The sequence below is a fragment of the Myotis myotis genome, unplaced genomic scaffold, assembly GCF_014108235.1.
Source record: "Myotis myotis isolate mMyoMyo1 unplaced genomic scaffold, mMyoMyo1.p scaffold_m19_p_3, whole genome shotgun sequence".
NCBI lineage: Eukaryota > Metazoa > Chordata > Mammalia > Chiroptera > Vespertilionidae > Myotis > Myotis myotis.
The window spans coordinates 123,468,778-123,492,439 of record NW_023416335.1 but is presented as its reverse complement, the minus strand read 5'-3'; the positions used below and the strand labels follow the sequence as shown (position 1 = coordinate 123,492,439).

Sequence of the window (23,662 nt, the reverse complement as noted above, 5' to 3'; positions counted from 1 at the left end):
TCATACAATAGGTGGTAAAATGCTTGTGTTCTTGGGGGAGGAGTTCTTGTTTTGTTGCTCTGTGGAGGTCTTGGACTCCTCTGGCCTGACAACTGCCTCTGGTTTACTGGAAGCTTCTACTAGGTGAGGCAGTTGGACAACTTCAGCAGCACGCTGGAGAGAGCCCTGCTGATCACCTGAATTTTGAAACTGCTTGGTGGTGCCATCTTTTATTTTGTCTATAGTCTCTTTGATAATCACATCTGCTGAAGGAGAGAGAAGACAAAGGAGCAAGTGTTCAAATGTGAATTCTAGCTGTCCATTAGCAGGAAAATTCTGGACAAAATGATATTAAATTAATTCATTTATAAAGCACATTCTATGTGGCAGGCCTTCTTCTAAGGACTTTATATTTACTAATTCATTTGATCCTTTCTCCACAACCATAGAAAAAAGGCATAACTCTTATTCTCATAAATGAAAAAACTGAGATACAGAGAGGTAAGTAAATTGCCCAAGGGCCCACACCTGGAAGATGAGAGGGCTTGAATTTAATTCCAGGCAGTCTAATTCCAATGACCATGTATATAACCAGTAGTTTATTTGTATATAAAAGATACTAATTCCATGATCTGATAAAAATTCAAATGGTAATTATGGGGCTGCAGAAAAGGACACAGTCGGGGGGGAAAGTAGCAGAAAGGGAATTGAAGATAAGATGAAAAATGGAAAATCCTAGCAACAAGGTAGCAAAAAAGGGCTACAACCAAGTTTCCTGAAAGGAACATCCCAAAAGTAAGAAGTGGCAGGCCATTTAGTGATGTAGCCAGAATAATTATCCAAGGTTGAGTTCAGAGAAGCTGACATGCAATCCTCCAGAGATGCCTACCTCCTGGACTATGGGAAAAAGATTTGTTATTTGAGCGGCAGTACCTTTTTTATCCAAGTGGTGATGCCCTTGAACCTTGTCTTTTCTTGCCTCAGAGGATAAAGAGAGATTGAGTTTCCTCAGGGTCTGGGGCCTGGGCCGTGCTTTGAGATTCCGTGAATCATGAATCCAAGCATGCTTGAGAGCCTCGTCAGGGGTCATGCGAAGAGAAGGTTCCCATCTACACACCAACAAAGCCCAGCATGGATTATTGTTTTATTTTTAATAATGAAACATTTTCAAAGATTCCAATAAAAAACCTAAATAAGAAACAATATAAATGGTTCATTTTAAAAAGCCCATTTAAGCTATGTAATAACTCAAAGATACCAAAGAACAGAGATTATTACATATAATTTTAAAGTATTGGAAACAACTATTGGATAATCATTTTTAGTAGATGTGTATGACAAGCCAAGGAATGTAATAGAGTCCAAGTCTCCCAGAGTTCTAGAAACTTCCTTATAAGAAATATAGAAAATCTTAACCAATGGGATTTTGGATTTGTAAACTAAGAAGATCAAAACAAAAAGATGCTTAATTTTAATTCCCAAACAACAGAATTTGGACCTACAAATATATCACAAAGACTATTATAGCATGGCCAGTGTTGTCAGTGGTTGAGCATTGATCCATGAACGAGAAGGTCAAGATTTGATTCCTTGTCAAGGCACGGGCCCTGGTTGTGGACTCTATCCCAGTAGGGGGCATGCAGGAGGCAGCCGATCAATGATTCTCTCTCATCATTGATGTTTCTATCTCTCTCTGAAGAAAATAAAGCATCCTATCTAATAAAAGAGAAACATGGTAATTGGCGTACGACCGCTACCCTTCCCATTGGCTAATCAGCGAGATATGCAAATTAACTGTCAGCCAAGATGGCAGCCGGCAGCCAGGCAGCTTGAAACTAACATGAGGCTTGCTTGCTTCAGTGACGGAGGACTCCAATGTTCCCCGCCTGCCTTGCTGGCCTCTGAGACTGCAGTTTCAAACATTGTAACAAATATAGACGCTAAACAAAACCCCAGAAACCAGCTTTCAGCCAGCTGGGATCTCAGAGCTGGAGTTGATACAGAGTTTCGATTATAGAACTGAAACAAACCAGATACCTGCTTTCAGGAGCAGAGGCCTAAGAGCTGGAGCCTCAGAGCTAAAGCTGGCCCAGAATAAAAAAAAAAAAAAGGAAAAAAGGAGCAGTTGGGAGCTTCAGTCCCAGCCTGAAAACAGCCCTCAGCCCCTCACCCAGACTGGCCAGGCACCCCAGTGGGGACCCCAACCCTGATCCAGGACACCCTTCAGGGCAAACCAGCCAGCCCCCACCCATGCACCAGGCCTCTATTCTATATAGTAAAAGGGTAATATGCCTCCCAGCACTGGGATCAGCGGAGCTGAGAGGCCTCCCGGCACTGGGATGAGTGTGACGGGGCAGCGCCCAAACCCCCTGATCGCCCTGTGGCTCTGTGTGTGACAGGGGGCGGGGCCACAACCTCCCTATCAGCCCTGCTCTGTTCATGACAGGTGAAGGCGCCCCAACCCCCTGATCGGCCCTGCTCTGTGCCTGATAGGGGGGAGCTCTCCAAACTGCTCATCACCCTGCGGCTCTGTGTGTGACAGGGTGCAGTGCCCCAACCCCCTCACCCCACGGGCCCTGCTCTGTGTGTGACAAGGTAGAGCCATAACCTCCCCATCGGCCCTGCCCTGAGTGTGACAGTGGCGGTGCCCCAACCCCTTGATTGGCCCCGCTCTGTGGGTGATAGAGGGCAGTGCCCCAATCCCAATCCGCCCTGCTGTGTGTGTGACAGGGGTGGTGCGCCAACTCCCCTATCGGCCCTACTCTGTAACAGGGGGGAGCTCCCAACCCCCTGATGGGCCCTGCTCTGTGCATGACAGGGGGTGGCGCCACAACCTCCCCATCGATTCTGCCTTGAGTGTGACAGGGGGCGGTGCCCCAACCCCCCAATCGGCCCTACCCTGAGCGTGACTGAGGGTGGCATCGCAACCTCCCAATCCGCCCTGCTCTGTGCATGACAGGAGGCGGCGCCCCAACTCCCCAATCAGCCCTGCTCTGAGCCCAACCAGGGGCTGCACCTAGGAATTGGGCCTGCCCTCTGCCACCCGGGAGCAGGCCTAAGCCAGCAGGTCGTTATCTCCTGAGGGGTCCCAGACTGCGAGAGGGCACAGGCCGGGCTGAGGGACCCCCCAACCCAAGTGCACAAATTTTTGTGCACTGGGCCTCTAGTATTTTTTAAAAAAGAATATTATAGAATGATAGAATATCCTGTATAGTAAAGAAGTAATATGAAAATTGACCATCACACCCTCATAAAATGGCTGCCTACAACCAGGCTGGCAGGGGGGTTAGTGAGGGACAACCAAGTGACTGAACAAGCAGGCTGCGTGGGGCGACCAGGCTGGCAGGGGGGCCATGAGGGGCAACCAGGCTGGCAGGGGGGCAGTAAAGGGTGACCAGGCCAGTGGGGGAGACAGTTAGGAGTGACCAGGCCAGCAGGGAGGGAGCAGTTGGGGGGCAGTGCAGGGCGATCAGGACAGCAGGGACAGGAGGGCAATTAGGGCTGACCAGGCAGGCAGGCAGGAGCCAGTGGTCCAGGATTGTGAAAGGGATGTCCCGGATTGGAGAGGGTGCAGGCGGGGCTGAGGGGACCACCCCCCATGCACGAATTTCGTGCACCGGGCCTCCAGGTAAGATTATAAGGGACTTGGATATAATCCAGCCAAAATTCTAATGCAGTAACAAAATACATTTGACAGAACCCCTAGCGTGGAATCATCCTGTTGTCCTTGAGTAATTTTAGTGGCAAGGCACTAACTCACAGAACCACATTTTTTTTAAAATGCCAATTCTTTAGTTTTTCATTTTTATTAAGCCAAATTCACTTCCTCAGAATTTTAAGCCTAGTAACTTTGACCCAGGTCATATATTATGATATATTATGCTACCCATCAGCATTATATGGATTGAGACAACTAATCCATCTTTTATAATTCTGCAAGTATCTGAAAACATTTACACTGCTAACTGCTGATCATATGATGTGGTTGCCACCTTCCTAGATAGGCAATTTCAGTTGTTGTCTAACTGCAGGTCATTATATCCTAGACCAGTGATGGTGAACCTATGACATGCATGTCAGAGATGACACGCGAACTCATATTTTTGGTTGATTTTTCTTTGTTAAATGGGATTTAAATATATAAAATAAATATCAAAAATGTAAGTCTTTGTTTTACTATGGTTGCAAATATCAAAAAATTTCTATATGTGACACAGCACCAGAGTTAAGTTAGGGTTTTTCAAAATGCTGACACGCTGAGCTCAAAAGGTTCGCCATCACTGTCCTAGACTCATCAAGGCCATACACAACTGAAATTCCCAGTTCTTTGTCAAATAAACTGCTATTCAGCTACATCTGCCCTCTTCTACTAGACTTCTAGAACTAGTTAGTCTATAAAACCTAGGCCAGCACTTTACATTCACCACTATTAAATTTATTAAAAACTTCTAGTCTCTCATTCCAAGATTTGTTGATTAGCAAAATATGGAGTGATGAAGTAGTAGGCTCCAGTAATTTGACTACTTCTTGGTAGTTGTGAGCAACCAGCCATTTGCACTAAAAAATAATGTCTTAAAACCAAGATGGCGGCATAGGTAAACACTGGAAATTGCTGCCTCGCACAACCACTTCAAAAATACAACTAAAAGACAAAATGGGCATCATCCAGAACCACAGGAAGGCTGGCTGAGTGGAAATTCTGATACTAGAAGAAAAGAGAAAAGCACACTGAGACTCAGAGGAGGTACGGAAGTAAAGTGCAGAGGTACGGAGGCGCACGTGGAAAGGGCTGGCAACTGAGGACGTGGTTGTGTTTTTCAATCAGGAGGGAGTCTCAAGCTCCTGACTGCTCTGAACTCCAGTTCCGGGTGAGTCTCTGGGAACCCAGACTCATACGGGGAGAAACTGGACTGTCTGGCATCGGTCAGAACTTGAGGACAGCTTTCTCTCAGAGGTGCTTGCAGTGATTACCACAGGACACTGAGATGTGGGGCCTCTTAGGGTAAAAATGAGGAGCAGCCATAGCTGCTTGCTCCACCCTGTTGATCTCCTGAGACCCCGCCCCACCCAAGCTGTGTGCAGAGGCTTTTTCATATGAAAGCTCTGGCCCTTTGCAATCTGAAAATTACCTAACAAACTGCAGCTGGGTCAGAGAGACCCAGAACATCCAAAAGAAGGCCCAAGGCCCCACAGCAGCTTGCATTGCTTCACAGCTGGGCCTCATCTGGGCACCTCCAAACCCCAAACAAAGAAGAGGAATCTAATGATCTCTCCATAGCTCCTGCTGGGTAGCCTCAGGAAGAGGCTAAATTTAGCACCTCCTTAGAGATACAAGAGCCAGTGTAACCAGTGGTCAGAGTGGGACCATCCAGATTATAACTCCTCAGATCCATAAGGGACACACTCAGGGGGCAGACTCAGTGAGCACCAAAGCCCCACTGAAGCAAGTCTTGCCCCAGAAGGGTGTCTCCAGCACAGAAGTTCTCCCACTATAGACACAGCTGATTCTCACAGCCAATTGGCCTGGAGGTCAATTCCTCCCAGTGATACCTACAACAATCAAGGCTTAACTACAACCAGACTGTGCACAAAGCCCACAAAGGGGTGCACCAAGAGTGTCCATCTCAGGTAATTGGGGAGGCTGAGCCACTGGGCCCTATAGGACACCTAGCACAGAAAGCCACTCTATCAACACAGGGAAGCATAAAAAATGCGGCGACAAAGAAACAGGTCACAAATGACAGAAATGGAGGAAAGCAAACAACAGGATATAGAGTTCAAAACCATACTTTATAAGGTTTTTCAAGAATTTTCTAGAAACCTCCAATAAACTTAGTGAGACCTTCAAGAAATCTAGTGAGACTATCGAGGATATGAAAAAGGACCAACTAGAAATTAAGCATACACTGACTGAAATAAAGAATATTATACAGAGTTCCAACAGCAGACTAGAGGATCGCAAGAATCAAGTCAAAGATTTGAAATACAAAGAAGCAAAAATCACCCAACCGAAAAAACAAAAAAGAAAAAAGAATCCAAAAATATGAAGATAGTGTAAGGAGCCTCTGGGACAACTTCAAGTGTACCAACATCCGAATTATGGGGGTGCCAGAAGAAGAGAGAGAGCAAGATATTGAAAAACTATTGGAAGAAATAATGACAGAAAACTCCCCCTACCTGCTGAAAGAAATAGACTTCCAAGTCCAGGAAGCGCAGAGAACCCCAAACAAAAGGAATCCAAAGAGGACCACACCAAGACACATCATAATTAAAATGCCAAGAGCAAAAGACAGAGAGAGAATCTTAAAAGCAGCAAGAGAAAGAAAGTCAGTTACCTACAAGGGAGTACCCATACGACTGTCAGCTGATTTCTCAACAGAAACTATGCAGGCCTGAAGGGAGTGGCAAGAAATAGTCAAAGTGATGAATAGCAAGAACCTACAACCAAGATTACGTTACCCAGCAAAGCTAGCATTCAGAATTGAAGGTCAGATAAGGAGCTTCACAGGTAAGAAAAAGCTAAAGGAGTTCATCACCACCAAACCAGTATTATATGAAATGCTGAAAGGTATCCTTTAAGAAGAGGAAGAAGAAGAAAAAGGTAAAGATACAAATTATGAACAACAAATAACATCTATCAACAAGTGAATCTAAAAATCAAGTGAGTAAATAATCTGATGAACAGAATAAACTGGTGAATATAATAGAATCAGGGGCATAGAATCGGGGGGGCGGGGTTTGGGGGGTGCGGGAAGTGACTGGAAAAAAATCGTACACCTATGGATGAGGACAGTGGGGGGGGGGGCGGTAAGGGCATAGGGTAGGGTGGGAACTGGGTGGAGGGGAACTATGAGGTGAAAAAAGAGGAACAACTATAATAATCTGAACAATAAAGATTTAATTTAAAAAATAATGTCTTTCTTGTTTCTAAGCTGTGTTCTGGATGGTTGCGGTTTCTGGATCAGTCACCTCTGTGTCAGTAATGAGTTTCTGTCATTTGTTAATGCACATTCATTCTACAGCTTCAGCAAGAAGTTTGAGTAGGGTGGGGAATGGAGATACAGGATCCTTCTTTATCGCCATTTCCCAGAGGAGCAGCATGACTCTCCAGATGGGAAAACTTTCAGCAGTACCTGATGTTTATCCTCTGAGCTAATACCTAAATTCCAAAGTGCACAAATGCCAGAAAAGCGTTTGCTAAAACTACTCCACGCCCCCCCACCCTGGAAGAATGACAGAACATGAAGATGTGGTGGTCTTTATGAACAATAATAGGACTGCTTAGCACTAAAAGGGACATTGGTAATACCCCTTTATATACAAAAAAGAAACAGGCCCAGAGAGAGATAGTGACTTGCCAAATATCACACTGCTCATCTAGTTGCCATTCGGTACAGACCAACTGGCAAAACCTTTTTAAAAAAATGATAGTAGTAGAATGGCTATCATCAACAAAACAAATGACAAGTGCTGGCAAGGATGTGGAGAAAAAGGAACCCTGCACTGCTGGTGGGACTGCAGACTGGTGCAGCCACTATGGATGACAGTATGGAGTTTCCTCAAAAAGTTAAAAATGGAACTCCCATTTGACCCAGTAGTCCCACCTCTAAGGCTATACCCCAAGAAACCAGAAACACAAATCAGAAAGGATATATGCACCCCTATGTTCATAGCAGCACAATTTACCATAGCTAAGATTTGGAAACAGCCTAAGTGCCCATCAGCAGATGAGTGGATTAAAAAACTATGGTGCAACTACACAATGGAATACTACGCCACTATGAAAAAGGAACTTTTACCATTTGCAACAGCATGGATGGAACTGGAGAGCATTATGCTAAGCAAAATAAGCCAGTCAGAGAAAGATAAATATCACATGATCTCACTCATATGTGGGATATAATGATCAACATAATTTGATGAACAAGAATAGATCCAGAGACAAATGGTGGTGGTGGGGGGGGGGGGGTTAGAGAGCAACCAAAGGACTTCTATGGATGCATATTAGCATAACCAATGGACACAGACACTGGGATGGTTAGGGGCTTGCCCGGGGTGGGAATGGCCTGGCGGGGGGGTGGGGGGTGGTCAGTTGGGGAAAAAGGAGACATATGTAAAACTTTACCAATAAAAAAAAGATAGTAGTGCCCAGATGGTGTGGCTCAGTGATTGAGCATTTGACCCATGCACCAAAAGTCACAAGTTTGATTTGCGGTCAGGGCACATGCCCTGGCAAGGGGTGTACAGGAGGCAGCTGAGCAATGTTAATGTTTCTCTCTTAGATGTTTCTCTCTTCTTTCCTCTCTAAAAATCAATGAAAACATATTTTAAAAAATGATAGTAGCTTACATTTTCCAAACACCTTCTAACTAGGCACTGTACTAGGAGGGTGCTTCGTGTGCTCTTCTTTTCTTACAGTGATTTGACTTAAGTATGAAACTTGACTTCTAAGACTTAAAATACCCATGTAGATTCAAAAAGCTGCACATTATAAATGGTTTATAACTCGCCCTTTCCCTTCCCTAAAGAATTTAGGCTCTAAACCCCAGGGGAATGGGGAGAGGCCTTGAACCCGTACACTGGGCATATGTGCAGAAGACATTCAGGACTTGCCTACCACCTCACTGCCAGGCAGCTGGAGGCCAAGGAGAAGGCAAGCTCTACACACATTGTAATCCAGGGCAAGTCACTTAATCTCTTTGAGCCTCAGCTGTCATATCTCAAAACAGAGCAAATCATTTGCCCTGACAATCACACAGGAGGTGGGGAGAGCAGATTGATGAGGCAACAGATGGGGAAGCGTTTTGTAGACTCTAAAGGTCTTTGGTCAGCACTTATTGTTTTTACAACTCTCTCCCAGCCCCAGACTTCCACCAGCAAACATGTGGGAAAGTACAGTATTTAAAAGTAGAGTCAGAGACAAAGACACCCTTGACAAACTCACACTAAACACCTTCTGAGAAAGTCCAGGAAGCTGGAGTCGCAGGTTTTCAGCACCATCGGGAGATCCTTGGAATCCGGGTATCTTTTTCTCCCCCTGTTGTTAGTTATATTTTTAGGAAAACCTGTGGAATCTTTAGAGATACAACAGTCGGTGTTTAGTTCCAGATGTAAATATTCATTGGTCACATCACAGCTGTTCACTCATCCAAGCTGTCTTGGGTGGTCTTTGTAGCTCTCTCACTCCCGGTACTTCACCACCCCCTCCACACAAACACACCCGCAGTCTCACTCAATTGAAATAACCACGTGTGAAGTATCCAATGGATTTAACTACCTTTTAGATCAATTTTCCCTGCTATTTACTATGTTCTGAGTCTCCTTCCCACCACCTCCTCCTTGAATCAATCAATGATTTTAGGTAAAATAATAATGATAAGGATTAATAACAATAATAATAAATCTGAGATGATGAAAACATTCAGCTCTGAACAAAAAGGATATTGTTCATTCTCAGATTACTGATACCTTAGCTTCTTCCCCACTAACTCAATAAAGTGAAAATTTGGGACATCATGGGGCATAATAAGAAAGTCGTTTTAGGAGAATGAGTTGCTTTCAGAGCCCATTTACAAACCACACAGACAAATTAGTCTCATTACTTCTTTGTAGTCACATCAAAAATTTTTGTCCATAATTGGAAATCAAACTTGATTGCTTCTTAGGGAACAGCTTGAAGTGACTTTCTTCAGTCATTTTCACCAATGATAGCCCTCACCACATGTATGGTTTGTCGTGCCTGGAAAGAAGCCCTGACGACAGCTCCAAAGGTTCCCAAGGTGCTGTGTGCAATGCTGTGCAGGTGAGACCACTCATTTGGATGCCTGGATTCTGGTGTGTATGTTCAGAAAAGTTGACCACTTATGCTCACACCTTATAAATCTGCATGTGAATGGGTGGGTATGTATATACACACACGTACACACAATTTACAGATTAAACTGAATTCTCACAAAAACTCAGTGGGGTTCATGTAACAGACCTTCTGGAAGGTGCATAATCAAGGGCTTTCATTACTTTTGTAATCAGTGCAATTGTGGAGCCTCCAAAAGAACATCTGCTCTTAATTCCTGGCAGGACCAAGAATGTGCATATGTGTATGTGTGTACATACACAGACGTGTATTTATATATGTATTTATTTGTATAAGGATTCAATGCATGGCATAGGGCAGTGGTCGGCAAACGGCGGCCCCTTGAGTGTGGCTCTTCCACAAAATACCACGTGCAGGCGTGCACGTACAGTGTGATTGAAACTTCGTGGCCACACTCAAGGGGCCAAAGAGCTGCATGTGGCTCGCGAGCCGCAGTTTGCCGACCACTGGCATAGAGTATAGGTGCTGTGAATTCACACAAATCTCTATTTCCCTTTTGAACTGTGGCACCAGTGGCCCCACCCCCACCTTATCCTTTATGTTGTTCTTTTTACAAATGACCAAAGAAGAATCAGGCTCGAAGGCTTATAAATGACATAGTTCCTAAAGTCGTCATTACGTAATTGATTTACTTGTACAGGTTTTTCTCACCCCACCTATTCTCTCCATCTCCTTCTTGCTACTTGGAACTCCTAAGTATCTTACTTACCTTTGAGGCAACATCACTTTGCTACTAATTAGTGGTATTTACAAGGAGTGGCTGGGAGTTGGCAACCCAACCTGAGGAAGGGAGCCAAGAACTGAAGTGGACACAGTGTTTCCCAAGCTCACTGTACCATGAGAATCACAAAGAGCTATTGTTAAAAACATAGACCCTTGAGGATCATGAGAATTAACATATTGTCAAGTACCCAAGTGATTATTATAATCAGATTAAGTTTGAGAAACACTGAAGAGGATGCAGCTCCCAATAATATTCTTTCTTATGCAGGAAGTGAGTATATGTGGATGTTGCTACCAAAACCACATCATCATTGTAAAGCCTAGTGCTGATGGTAAAAATCGGATACCCTATAAAATGGGCATGCATATGTCTTTGGTACTCTCTCAAAGATGCTCTATTTCCCTTCCTTTCAGTCCCCACTCATACTCTCTACTGAGTTTAATGTTATAGTTAAGAGGGAGGCAATTGATCAATCTTTTCTTTTCTTTTCTCTTCTTTTCTTTTTTCTTCTTCTTCTTTCTCTCTCTCTCTCTCTCTCTCTCTCTCTCTCTCTCTCTCTCTCTCTCCAGTAAAAACATATTCTGGGGTGGGGCTTTAAAAATAAGATATGGCTCTTCCCACAATGTCTTTGTCTAGAAGGAGGAAACACCAATATCTCTATTATTCTTTCCCTAAATCCTTTGAAATCCAAAAGACCAGTTTGGGATCAAAAGACCAGTTCCATTGCTCCATGTTTAAGCAGCCAGTCAGCCAGATCCTCTGTCTGCCATCAGACTGCTCTGGAAGCGTTAGTTACTGTGCAAGCAGCATACTAAGGCTACCAAGACACTGACCCCACTCAGGGGCAAGGTCTTCAAGGCTCCAGCCATGACTGCAGGGTGATATTTAAAAAATTTAACCATTGGAATGGCAGGGGACTGTCCAATCACAATGGATGACAGACATCCTTAGCACTGAAGTAGATCATAGAGGACCACCTCTTGCCAGGCCTTAAACTTTTAGTTTCTAAGTCATGGGGAATCCAAGGAGTCCTAGGAGATGGGCCAGGCAGGGGCTTGAGGCTGTGGCATTTTACTAAAGGGTACAGAAATAGTCTACATGTTAACCACCACATGGCTGAACCAGTGCATACCCACTGACCACCAACATGACTGAAACGCTAACCAGGAGGATCCTCCATGAGAGTATGTTTGACTCTCCTATTGACAGGGCAAGTTGTGGAGAGAAATTATGCGATTTGCCTTTCATTTTGAGACCACTCTCAGGTGAAAAGTAAGAGGTGGGAGGGTTAGGAATGACTGGGATTCCATAGCAGTATGAGCCTGTGAACTAACCCATTGACTATGGCTAGTCAGGAATGTCGTTCCAGATGTCATGGAGTCCCTGCCTGTGGAGTCCCCCATTCCTCGTGTCTGGCTTCACTTCACTGGGATGACCTTTGGGCTATGATTGCTTTTTTTCTAGATGGGAATCCCTTAGCTTCTTGTAGCTCTTCAAGGGGATTTTAAATATAAGACTAATTTTGTCTTTTTGGTCAATAGTGCCCTGGAAGCCCTGCCTTAGTTGGACCTTGTTGATCCACCTGTCCATCTTGCACAGCACCACTTGAATAAAAAGGCAGAGGATCATAGATTCCAAAGTGTGGAAACTGTGATGAAGGCATCATGGGACTGTGGATGAGGCTTAACCCCAGTAATTAGCCAGATGTCCTGCACATAACTGGCAAGCCACAACACACCTCCAGCAAAACTGTTCTGAGAGCCCTTGTTTACCCATCTAATTTCAAAATTGTAATGAACTGAGATAGTAAGGTTCTGGAGAAATAAGAGAATTTCAGCAGAAAAATGCTCCATAATGACAGAATATAGCAATGAAACTTCCACTATTCTTGAAAAGAACCTTCTGCTCTTTGATTTCCCTGCACACTGCATGGCATGAGGGAGCTAACTGCTTGGAGAGGCTAGGAGAACTTACAGGAGAGGGTGTAGTTATAATATTTAAGGTTCCAAGATCTGCGGATATATCTTCTGAGCAGAAACCTGATTGTTTTCATGTTCCTGCATATTTTCACTGCCAAGACTTCATGCCCATCCTGTCTCCACCAATCCATCTGGTACCACTTCTCAGCATCGTTTTACTTTTCTGAAAGAGATCCCTAATCATAGCATGTCTTTTGGGATGGGGCCAGGAGAAGAGCACTAAATGGGGTTTGGGGTGTGGGAGATGTCTTCAAGGCCTGTGCTGCCTCATAGGCCACAATGGGATAAAGAGAGTTAGACCTGGGAACTTACCAAAGAATGTCTGTCTCCTGGAGGCCGTCTGAATGAAGTGAGATGGTGGCAGGCCCAGCACCTTCAACAATTAAAACGCAGTTGCTTCACTCTTGTAAGTCACACATTCAAAGACTGTTAGAGCTGAGGGGGCCTTTGGTCAAACTCTGCCTTCTACAGATACAGACCCAGGACATTGTGCTATAAGCCAGTGGCAGAGCAGGCCCAGAGCTTGGGTCTTTGACTCCTAACCCAGGGCTGTCTCAGCACGCTGAGTGTCAGTCAATACCAGCCAGGTCACTCTCAACAGGCATCGGCACCAACTAGAGGTAGGCACTCTTGATGGCAGCCAGATGTCATTATCACATTGAACAACCCAGTCAGTATCCATGCTGAAAGCCCTGAGCTAAGGAATATCACATCCTGGCTCAGAGCACTGGGGAGGGAGGAAAGGAAGAGGAGATGGGAAAAAACAGGCGGCCATCAAACACTATATCACAAAATACCTACTTGAAAAAAAAAGTGTAGCACTTACTTGTTTACCTGCCTCACTGCAATCTATAGTTTGCACTGAGATAGAGAAATTACAGGTGTCACCCTAAGCCAAGGGTCATCTGCACTTGCAGCTGGGTTCCCAGCCATATCCATGCAGACCCTGCCCCCCTGCTCCTCAGCCCCACTGACACTGAGGTCAGGAGGGATGTGCCTGCAACCAAGGTGCATGCCCTTGAATATTCCTCATTCTCCTTGGTACTGGAAGCAGAAAGAGTTCAGGGGTGCTTTATTAAATCATCCATCATCAACCTTAGAAGCCATCTATACGGATACTTACATTTTTTTAGAAATCCAGAGCAGGAAAGTACGTTGCCAAAGAGGAAGATCCAAAATGAAACTCCAGGTTTACTGATTCTCATGCCAGTTTACAGCTATTTTAACACTTTATTATTTTCAACCATGAAATTAAACTATCCTATATAATAAAGAGCTAATATGCTAATTAGACTGGACGGCAGGATGACCTTCTGGAATCACCTTTCGGAAAAACCAGTGTGCAGGGGATGGGCCCCAAGGACCAAGGCAGCCAGGACTGCAAGGGCCAACCTTGCACGAATTTCATACATCAGGCCTCTAGTATTTAAATAATTCTCAAGGGTGTGTGTGTGTCTCTGAGTTGTAACTTTGAGACACTTTAGAAAAAAGATTTGTATAGATAGGTAAAAAGAAATAGATAGATAGATAGACAGACAGATAGATAGATAATGAGCCTTTTTTGTTCACAATCAAAATATCTTTGTTCATTAGAAATTTTCTATTTCTTAAGGTTATTTTACTCCTGTTTTATCTAATTTAATTTCATAATAAAAGGCGTTTAAGTAAAAGAGTAATAGGCATAATAAATGATCATCTGATGTGTCTTTTTATTGGGAGATATACTTCCCAGAAAGCTAAGAAAATAAATGACTAATGACTGAATGACACAGAGATTTTTTTAAAACAACACATAGATTTTGATGGGTGTTATGTCACTCTGGTTTTAGAGTCTTTTGAATATATTTGAAAGACTGGTATAACAGTTTTATTTTTAAATGTCACTTCACAATATGTGAAAATTACATCTTTTGTAATTATTAATGGTAAAAAATGTTAGATGTCAACTTAAAAATGTAAAAGGGGATACATAATTTCAAAAATACTTTTAGGGAATATCTAATCCAAAACAGAAGAGTATGCAGGCCGCTGCCCTAGAGTGAGCCTGATACAACCCAAACTTTGAGAGTGGAAGCAAGCTGTCCTGCCGCCGCTCAGTGCAGCGGGGCCAGTCCACTCCCTCACCTCCATGATGCAGGCCAGCTGCTCCACTTCATTCTCCCCGGCGAACAGTGGGTAGCCCGTGTACAGTTCAGCCATGATGCATCCCAGGCTCCACATGTCAATGGCCATGTTGTAGGGATGGCCCAGAATCACCTCTGGCGATCGGTAGAACCGGCTTTGGATATACGAGTACACTATGAGCAAAAGAAAGAGAAACCTCCCCTAGGAAAACCTTCTCCTCCCCAGAGCATCCTTCTCCAGGATAACCTCTCAGGTATGGGTGAATGATAACTACTACTCCCTACACCAATCATGTCAAACTCATGGCCTGAGGGCCACAACAAATATTTTTTCAGCCCAGCCAGTATAATGGTATGTAAGAAATGTTGTAATAAAAATTTCGTAACTTAATTTTTACAATATCCTGTTATACATAATCTCTCTATATAAAACCCTAATATGCAAATAGACTGAATGGCAGAACAACCGAACCACCGGTCGCTATGACAAGTGTTGAACACCAGGGGGTGTGCGCAAAACATGGTGGGCATCGGCAGCAGGTGGCAGAGCATTGAACATGGCAGGCATCAGTCGTGGTGGGATGAGTGGAGGCACCAGACCAAGGTGGGGTGCTGGCTGCTGTCATCGGGGCGAGTCTCTGGTGGTTACTGAAAATTCTTAGCTCCTGCATGCCACAGTCCTGCCTGGCACTCACACCTCCTGCTGGCGCAGGCCCCACACCCACTGCCGGCGCCCAGCTCCGGCCCTAATCGCTCAGCACCATCAGCAGGTGTGAACGGTGGCTGCAGGTCCCAATTGCCCCTGAGGGCTTCTCCACCTCCCCCTGCTCCTGAGAGGCAAACAGGGCAGCAACCACCACTCACACCCACTAATGGCACTGGCCCCTCTAGCACCCGCTGCTGGCGCCGGCCCCAATAGCTCTGCTCTGTCAGCGGGTGTGAGCGGGGCTGGTGTTGTAAGCACGTGGGAGTAGCAGTGGCAGGAGTGGGCTGCCAGCAGACAGGGGACTGGGGACCTCGGCTGAAGGGGCAGGCCGGGGGTGTGGAGGATGGGCTGAGACCCATCCCTGTGCCCACCACGGCCTCGTGGCCAACAGTTCCTTTCAAGGTGCATGGCTTCATGCACTGGGCCCCTAGTTATTAATAACAAACTACAACATTCGCTAATGACTGATTGCTATAATTGTGTTGCATTCATTTCACTTATGTGCCTTATGCGCAGGTGCACCATTTCTCTCCACTAATACTAGCAGCGAATATTCTGGCAGCTGATTGCCACATCATTAGCCTTGAACTGACTTGTTTGGTGTGCGCAAAAGGAAATTATTTCACTTTTGGAGAACAAGAAAAATAGGTTTATTTGTGTTACACTTATTAATTTGTGCCATTATTCAGTGTCTGGTAAGTTAATGTTCAAGAAAAAATATTAATTTTTATTAAAATGTTCTATTATTTTATGTTAATGATTACTCATTTATTTCAGCCCTTTGTATTCAGCATGTCTCTATTGAAATAAACCTACATTTCGCCCTAATTGGTTTGGCTCAGTGGATAGAGCCTCGGCCTGCCAACTGAAGGGTTGCAGGTTCGATTCCGGTCAAGGGCATGTACCTTGGTTGTGGGCACATCCCCAGTAGGTGGTGTGCAGGAGGCAGCTGATCGATGTTTCTCTCATCGATGTTTCTAACTCTCTATCCCTCTCCCTTCCTCTCTGTAAAAAACCAATAAAGTATATTTAAATTAAAAAAAGAAATAAACCTACATTTTTATAAAAATGGAAGCTTTTGTTTTTTACGGCCCACATAAACTTAAACCTTGTTTATTTGGCCCATGTTAGCCTTTGAGTTTGACATGCTTGCTCTACGGGCTTTGCAGAAAACTGGAAGTACAACCGAGCGGCACTCAGGAGTCACATCTTGTATCTAACCTCATCAAATCTTACAGTGCAGCCTTGTTATAGAGGTTATTATCCTCACCTTATCGATAAAGAACTCTATTTCCCCATGGTTCTAGGAAATCAATTTTTGTCAGCTAAGCTTTAAAAAAAGGAAACGCGCCGTAACCGGTTTGGCTCAGTGGATAGAGTGTCGGCCTGAAGGGTCCCAGGTTCGATTACGGTCAAGGGCATGCACCTTGGTTGCAGGCACATCCCCAGTAGGGGGCGTGCAGGAGGCAACTGATCGATGTTTCCAACTCTCTATCCCTTTCCCTTCCTCTCTGTGAAATATCAATAAAATACATTTTAAAAAATTTAAAAAAAGGAAACGTAAGACAATATCAAGCTGAGTTTCCAAACTGTCATATTAGTTTGGGGTAGACATCTTCTGAAAGTATTGTGATTTGGCAAAGGAGGAGACATATGAGAACTGAAAAAGAAGCACACAAAAGGCACAATTTAAAAATGTATATTCAGCCCTAACCGGTTTGGCTCAGCGGATAGAGCGTCGCCCTGCGGACTCAAGGGTCCCGGGTTTGATTCCGGTCAAGGGCATGTACCTTGGTTCCAGGCAGCTGACTGATGTTTCTCTTTCATTGATGTTTCTCTCTATCCCTTTCCCCTCCTCTCTGTAAAAAATCAATAAAATATATTTAAAAAAATAAAAATGTATATTCAATATATTATGCACATATGTTGTTTAATGTAAAATGTGGACGGGAAAGCTCAGTGGAATCTCAGGAGACGAGGCTGTATGGATGGAAGATGATATTATAGGAAGACTGAGGTTGGAGAAATGGGACATTTTCATTGTTTCCACGTGCTATTATTGGTGATTCTCTGCATGGGTCAGGGCAGGGATTCTGTAATCCCTTCTTTGTTGTTTGTCTTGGTTATAGTAAGGATATGATAATTTTGTGACTAAAGACAAAATAAAGATTTAATAAAAATCACTTTCATATCCTGCCTGCTTCCAAAATGGATTTGAAGCACTTTTCAACTAAAGTACATACATACAGGGTAGTGTTAAAAACTGGGTTTAACAGATACTTGCATAATGCTTACTATGTGCCAGCCACTATTCCAAGTGTATTATACAGACTAACTCTTTCAATCCTTATAACAACCCTATGAAGGAGGTACTATTAATGCCCCCATTTTAAAATGAGAAAAATGAGGCATACAGAGATTAAATAAATGGTCAAGGTTTTTCATCTATAAGTGGTGGAACTGGGGTTTGAATCCAGGCAATTCAAGTCTAGTATCTCTACTCTATACTGTCACACAGTTAAACAAAAGACAAAGGGAAATGTATAAAGAGGGATATGACTATCAGAAACCAAGGATAAAATAATTACAAGTTTGCTTCTGAGCATTCTGCCAGCCACAATGGAATGGTAACTGAGAGGTTACACTGCTTTGCCAGCCGAGAAGAGTAAGCACACGGGTTCTATGTAAGAGGCATACTGTTTTCTAGCTGGAATTTCTTATGGGATCCATAAAAGGTAAAGGACATATGTCTTCAAAGTGGTGCTGCAGAATATTTAAAAACATCCTTCTGATAGTTATTTTTTCAATCTCAGGAGGCTTCTTCTGCCACCCCTCCCTCTTCTGTATGCTCTTAGCACAGCCTGTGTGTATCTCTGATCACTGCACCTATCATGTTATTTTTCTGTGTCTTCCATTGGACTGTAAGCAACCTGAGCACAGGTTTTTTTTGTTCCTGGTATCCAGGACACATTGTAGATACTCAATAAATCTTTGTGGAATGGTACTTTTTTTTTGGCATTCATATTTTTAATTTTAATTTTATTATTTTTTATTTTTTTAAATTAAATCTTTATTGTTCAGATTATTACAGTTGTTCCTCTTTTTTCCCCCCATAGCTCCCCTCCACCTGGTTCCCACCCTATCCTCTGCCCTTACCCCCACCAGCCACTGTTCTCATCCATAGGTGTACAATTTTTGTCCAGTCTCTTCCCACACTCCCCACACCCTTCACCCCCCCGAGAAAACTCAGTCCACTCTATTTTATGTCCCTGATTCTATTATATTCACCAGTTTATTCTGTTCATCAGATTATTTATCCACTTGATTTTTAGATTCACTTGTTGATAGATGTGTATTTGTTGTTCATAATTTGTATCTTTACCTTTTTCTTCCTCTTCCTCTTCTTAAAGGATACCTTTCAGCATTTCATATAATACTGGTTTGGTGGTGATGAACTCCTTTAGCTTTTTCTTACCTGTGAAGCTCTTTATCTGACCTTCAATTCTGAATGATAGCTTTGCTGGATAAAGTAATCTTGGTTGTAGGTTCTTGCTATTCATCACTTTGACTATTTCTTGCCACTCCCTTCAGGCCTGCATAGTTTCTGTTGAGAAATCAGCTGACAGTCGTATGGGTACTCCCTTGTAGGTAACTGAGTTTCTTTCTCTTGCTGCTTTTAAGATTCTCTCTTTGTCTTTTGCTCTTGGCATTTTAATTATGATGTGTCTTGGTGTGGTCCTCTTTGGATTCCTTTTGTTTGGGGTTCTCTGCGCTTCCTGGACTTGGAAGTCTATTTCTTTCAGCAGGTAGGGGAAGTTTTCTGTCATTATTTCTTCCAATAGGTTTTCAATATCTTGCTCTCTCTCTTCTTCTGGCACCCCCATAATTCGGATGTTGGTACACTTGAAGTTGTCCCAGAGGCTCCTTACACTATCTTCATATTTTTGGATTCTTTTTTCTTTTTGTTTTTTCATTTGGGTGATTTTTGCTTCTTTGTGTTTCAAATCTTTAACTTGATTCTTGCAATCCTCTAGTCTGCTGTTGGAACTCTGCATAATATCTTTTATTTCAGTCTATGTATGCTTAATTTCTAGTTGGACCTTTTTCATAACCTCGAGGGTCTCACTAGATTTCTTGAGGGTCTCACTAAATTTATCGGCGGTCTCACTAGATTTCCTGAGGGTCTCATTAAATTTATCGGCGGTTTCTAGAAAATTCTTGAAAAACCTTATAAAGTATGGTTTTGAACTCGATATCCTGTAGTTTGCTTTCCTCCATTTCTGTCATTTGTGACCTGTTTCTTTGTCGCCGCATTTTTTATGCTTCCCTGTGTTGATAGAGTGGCTTTCTGTGCTAGGTGTCCTATAGGGCCCAGTGGCTCAGCCTCCCCAATTACCTGAGATGGACACTCTTGGTGCACCCCTTTGTGGACTTTGTGCACAGTCTTGTTGTAGTTAAGTCTTGATTGTTGTAGGTATCACTGGGAGGAATTGACCTCCAGGCCAATTGGCTGTGAGAATCAGCTGTGTCTATAGTGGGAGAACTTCTGAGCTGGAAACACTCTTCTGAGGCAAGACTTGCTTCAGGGGGCTTTGGTGCTCACTGAGTCTGCCCCCTGAGTGTGTCCCTTATGGATCTGAGGAGTTGTAATCTGGATGGTCCCACTCTGTCCACTGGGTACACTGGCTCTTGGATCTCTAAGGAGGTGCTAATTTAGCCTCTGCCTGAGGCTACCCAGCAGGAGTTATGGAGAGATTCCTCTTCTTTGTTTGGGGTTTGAAGGTGCCCAGATGAGGCCCAGCTGTGAAACAATGCAAGCTGCTGTGGGGCCTTGGGCCTTCTTTTGGATGTTCTGGGTCTCTCTGACCCAGCTGCAGTTTGTTAGGTAATTTTCAGGTTGCAAAGGGTCAGGCCTTTCATATGCAAAAGCCTCTGAGCACAGCTTGCGTGGGGCAGGGTCTCAGGGGATCAACAGGGCAGAGTAAGCAGCTATGGCTGCTCCCCAGTCCTACCCTAAGAGGCCTCGTGTCTCAGTGTCCCTGTAATCGCTGCAAACACCTCTGAGAGAAAGCCACCCTCGAGTTCTGCCCGTGCCAGACAGTCCAGTTTCTCCCTGTATGAGTCTGGGTCCCCAGAGACTCACCCAGAACTGGAGTTCAGAGCAGTCGGGTGCTTGAGACTCCCTCCCGATTGAAAAAGACAACTGGGTCCTCAGCTGCCAGCCCTTTCCATGTGTGCTGCGTCCTCAGTTGCCAGCCCTTTCGGCGTGTGCCTCCGTACCTCTGCACTTTACTTCCGCACCTCCTCTGAGTCTCAGTGTGCTTTTCTCTTTCCTTCTAGTTGTAGAATTTCCACTCAGCCAGCCTTTCTGTGGTTCTGGATGATGTCCATTTTGTCTTTTAGCTGTATTTTTGAAGTGGTTGTGTGAGGCAGCAATTTCCGGTGTTTACCTATGCCACCATCTTGGTTTTGTGGAATGTTACTTGTTGTCAACAGCAAACTTGATAAAAGCCCAAAGTAGAGACTAGCAAATCAAGTTCAGCAGTTTGCGCCAATGTTCTCAGGGCTGTTTGCTGGATTCTAGCTTGAAAGAAGTATAAAGCCTAGGGAGTCTAGGGCAGTGAATCCCAAACTTCAGAATGGCTATGTGCAGACTCTTGGGTACTCCCCCAGAAAACTAGATTTGGCACATTGGGGGTGAGGCCGTGGAAGCTATAATTTTTCAGAGGCCACAAGTGATTTTGATGCCCATCTAGTTAGTTTGAGGACCCAGTGCTCTTGGGTAATTTCTAATCCACAGAATATGAGATCTGGTGGCTTTAAATCCAACCTTCTCATTTTATAGAGGTGGAAATTTAGTCTCAGAGAAGTGAAGCACCTTGTGCAAAATCATGCAAGCAATTTTAACAACTGAGGCCAGACTAGAACCCAAGTAACCTCATTATGAAGTTCTTGTTTCAGTAGGGAAAGAAATCTCAATAGGAAAATTCAGACAAAGAGACTGGAATAGGGCTTACCTTTCTCATGCTCATAACAGCTTGACCCAAAGTCAATAACTTTAATAGAGACTTGGCCCTTCTGGTGTAACACGATATTTTCCTGAAAAGAAGAAGGACATATGTCACATTTTAATAATGTTGTCCCAGGCCTTCTATTGATCTAAATGTCTGCCATCCTCCAGGACCCAGTCCAAAATTAGACTACTTCATGGTAGACTCCTCCCACATCTTCTCCAAATCCCATGTGTTTACCTTCCTTGACATCCCATTTGACTTGTGTCATATACCTCTTATTTGCTGCTTTGCAGTATTTCTTTTACATGTATTTTGTCCCTTTCCCCATACAGATTATGCATTTATTTTTTTATCTCCTAGGCACCTGGTCCTATGCCTTGCTTACATAAGGCCTTAGAAATATAACTGACAGAATTTGATGTATCCATTAAGTGCCCAATCACATACAGCTATGAAGGTAGAAGACTAAAACAAACAAACAAAAAGACAATGATTTGATTGGAAGTTGTGAATCTTATGCTGACTTTGGGGGAAATGTGAAACCAGGAGTTCTAGTAGTGTCATGGATAGAGAGGCAGACCTGCTGAAGCATGACAGTATTCCCCTGGAAGATTAAATTACTAATTGTGTTTTCAAGAATCTGGATATCAGATGAATTGATTATTATGAATATTGGAAGAATGAATTATTTACTCAGTCCCTTACCATTCTAGATATGGAATAGCAGGATTAATCCAAAACCTCTGGCACCATAAACTAAGAAAGTACAAATTTAGTTCCCACTCCTTTTTCTAAAGAATATTTGTGTTAACTGAAAAAGTACGGTCAGCAAGTCTTAAAAGAATGAGAATTTCTTGTGTGTCTCTAGGTCAATGAAAAAGCTCCTTAGCTAGAGGGAACTGGCCTTCCAATTTATTGGCAGAAACTACTTGGCGGGGGCCGGGGGGTGGGTCATGGATGCATCAGGGCATCACAGGTCTTTGATACTAAACATTAAGTTTGTAAGAATAACTCCAATTCTTGAACCCACATTCATCATTCTGTTGGTTATATGCATACTTCCCCTACTGGACACATGCATTCCAATTTACTTGACCTATTTCTCAAGGAAATAAATATTTTGGCTACCAGTGTCTTGTGAATTTCCTGGTGAGAGTCAGTCCCCTAAGCTCAAAGACCATGGTTATTGTGACCTGTTGAAGCTGCAAAGCTAAGGATTAGGAACTTGAGTGTGGAGAATAAATCAATGTACCGGCATTGTGAGGCTCCTCCAGGCAGCGCTGAGAGAACATCTCTATTTAGACAATCCTTAATTGTCTAAATATACCAAATTATCCAATGGATTACATTTTTTTACAAGTAACCATTTTGGGGTGTGAGGAGAAAGGAATAAGGAGAAATTAAAGGATATTTAAGTATCTGTGAGAGTCAGGTTGATTTGGGAACTAGCTCCTGGCCTCCTATCTTCATACTTTTATACCTTTTCTCTAAGTACCTCTCTGTATTCCTCACATTTACAATCATTAATTCATCTAACAAACATTTACCTACATATTGACTGCAATATCTATTGTCAGGTACCATGTTAGGTCCTGAGAATAAAATGGTGAGAAGACATGATACCTGACCTTGAGAAAACTTGCAGTTCAGTGGCAGGTACACATAAAGCAAACAACTCCTACAGAAAGCAATCAGTGAAGTAACAGAGCTAAGTATAGAAGGCTAGCAGGACATGAGGGAAGAGCACATCCATTTGGAGTAGAAGTAGTAGTCAGAGATTTGCTGTACCCTAGGACCAATTCAGAGTAGAATGGAGATAGTGAGGATTTAATACAGCAGAGATCCAGCCCCCTGAATGACATATTTCTGCACACCTTCCACAGGAAAGCCCTAGACCTTCCTATTCCTGTCTACCTCAATGACACCATCTCCCTTCATTATTTCCAAACCATCTCTTACTCTTCACAACCTATGACTACTTGGCTTCCATCTGAGAGCTCTGGCCATGATGCTGTCTAGTTAGCACTTGGGAAGAGAATGAGACAGTTTCTGAGGGTAGGAATCAGCTACCCTGGCAGGATAGAAATTGTACTCACAGGCTTGAGATCACAGTGAATGATCTTCTCTAGATAAAGCATTTGTAAACATTTCAAAACAGAGAGGGTGAATCGCCGAACTACTGACAGACTGAAGCCTTGAAAGCTATTATTCTTCATTAACTCATACAAGTTGATTCTGGGAAAGAGAGAAAGTAATGTGCATC

At 43.5% G+C, this 23,662-nt stretch overlaps 1 protein-coding gene across 1 annotated transcript in view; it reads right to left on the bottom strand.

Annotated features, from left to right (window-relative positions):
• The window catches only part of DYRK4 (dual specificity tyrosine phosphorylation regulated kinase 4), a 33,721-nt gene continuing 10,059 nt past the window's right edge, over positions 1–23,662 (bottom strand). The window contains exons 7-13 of the mRNA XM_036300769.1: positions 23,496–23,634; positions 21,403–21,484; positions 14,681–14,853; positions 12,869–12,929; positions 8,924–9,053; positions 913–1,088; positions 1–245 (exon numbers count right to left, since the gene is read on the bottom strand). Of these exons, the coding sequence (XP_036156662.1) occupies positions 1–245; positions 913–1,088; positions 8,924–9,053; positions 12,869–12,929; positions 14,681–14,853; positions 21,403–21,484; positions 23,496–23,634 (1,006 nt within the window). The remainder of the gene's footprint in view (positions 246–912; positions 1,089–8,923; positions 9,054–12,868; positions 12,930–14,680; positions 14,854–21,402; positions 21,485–23,495; positions 23,635–23,662) is intronic.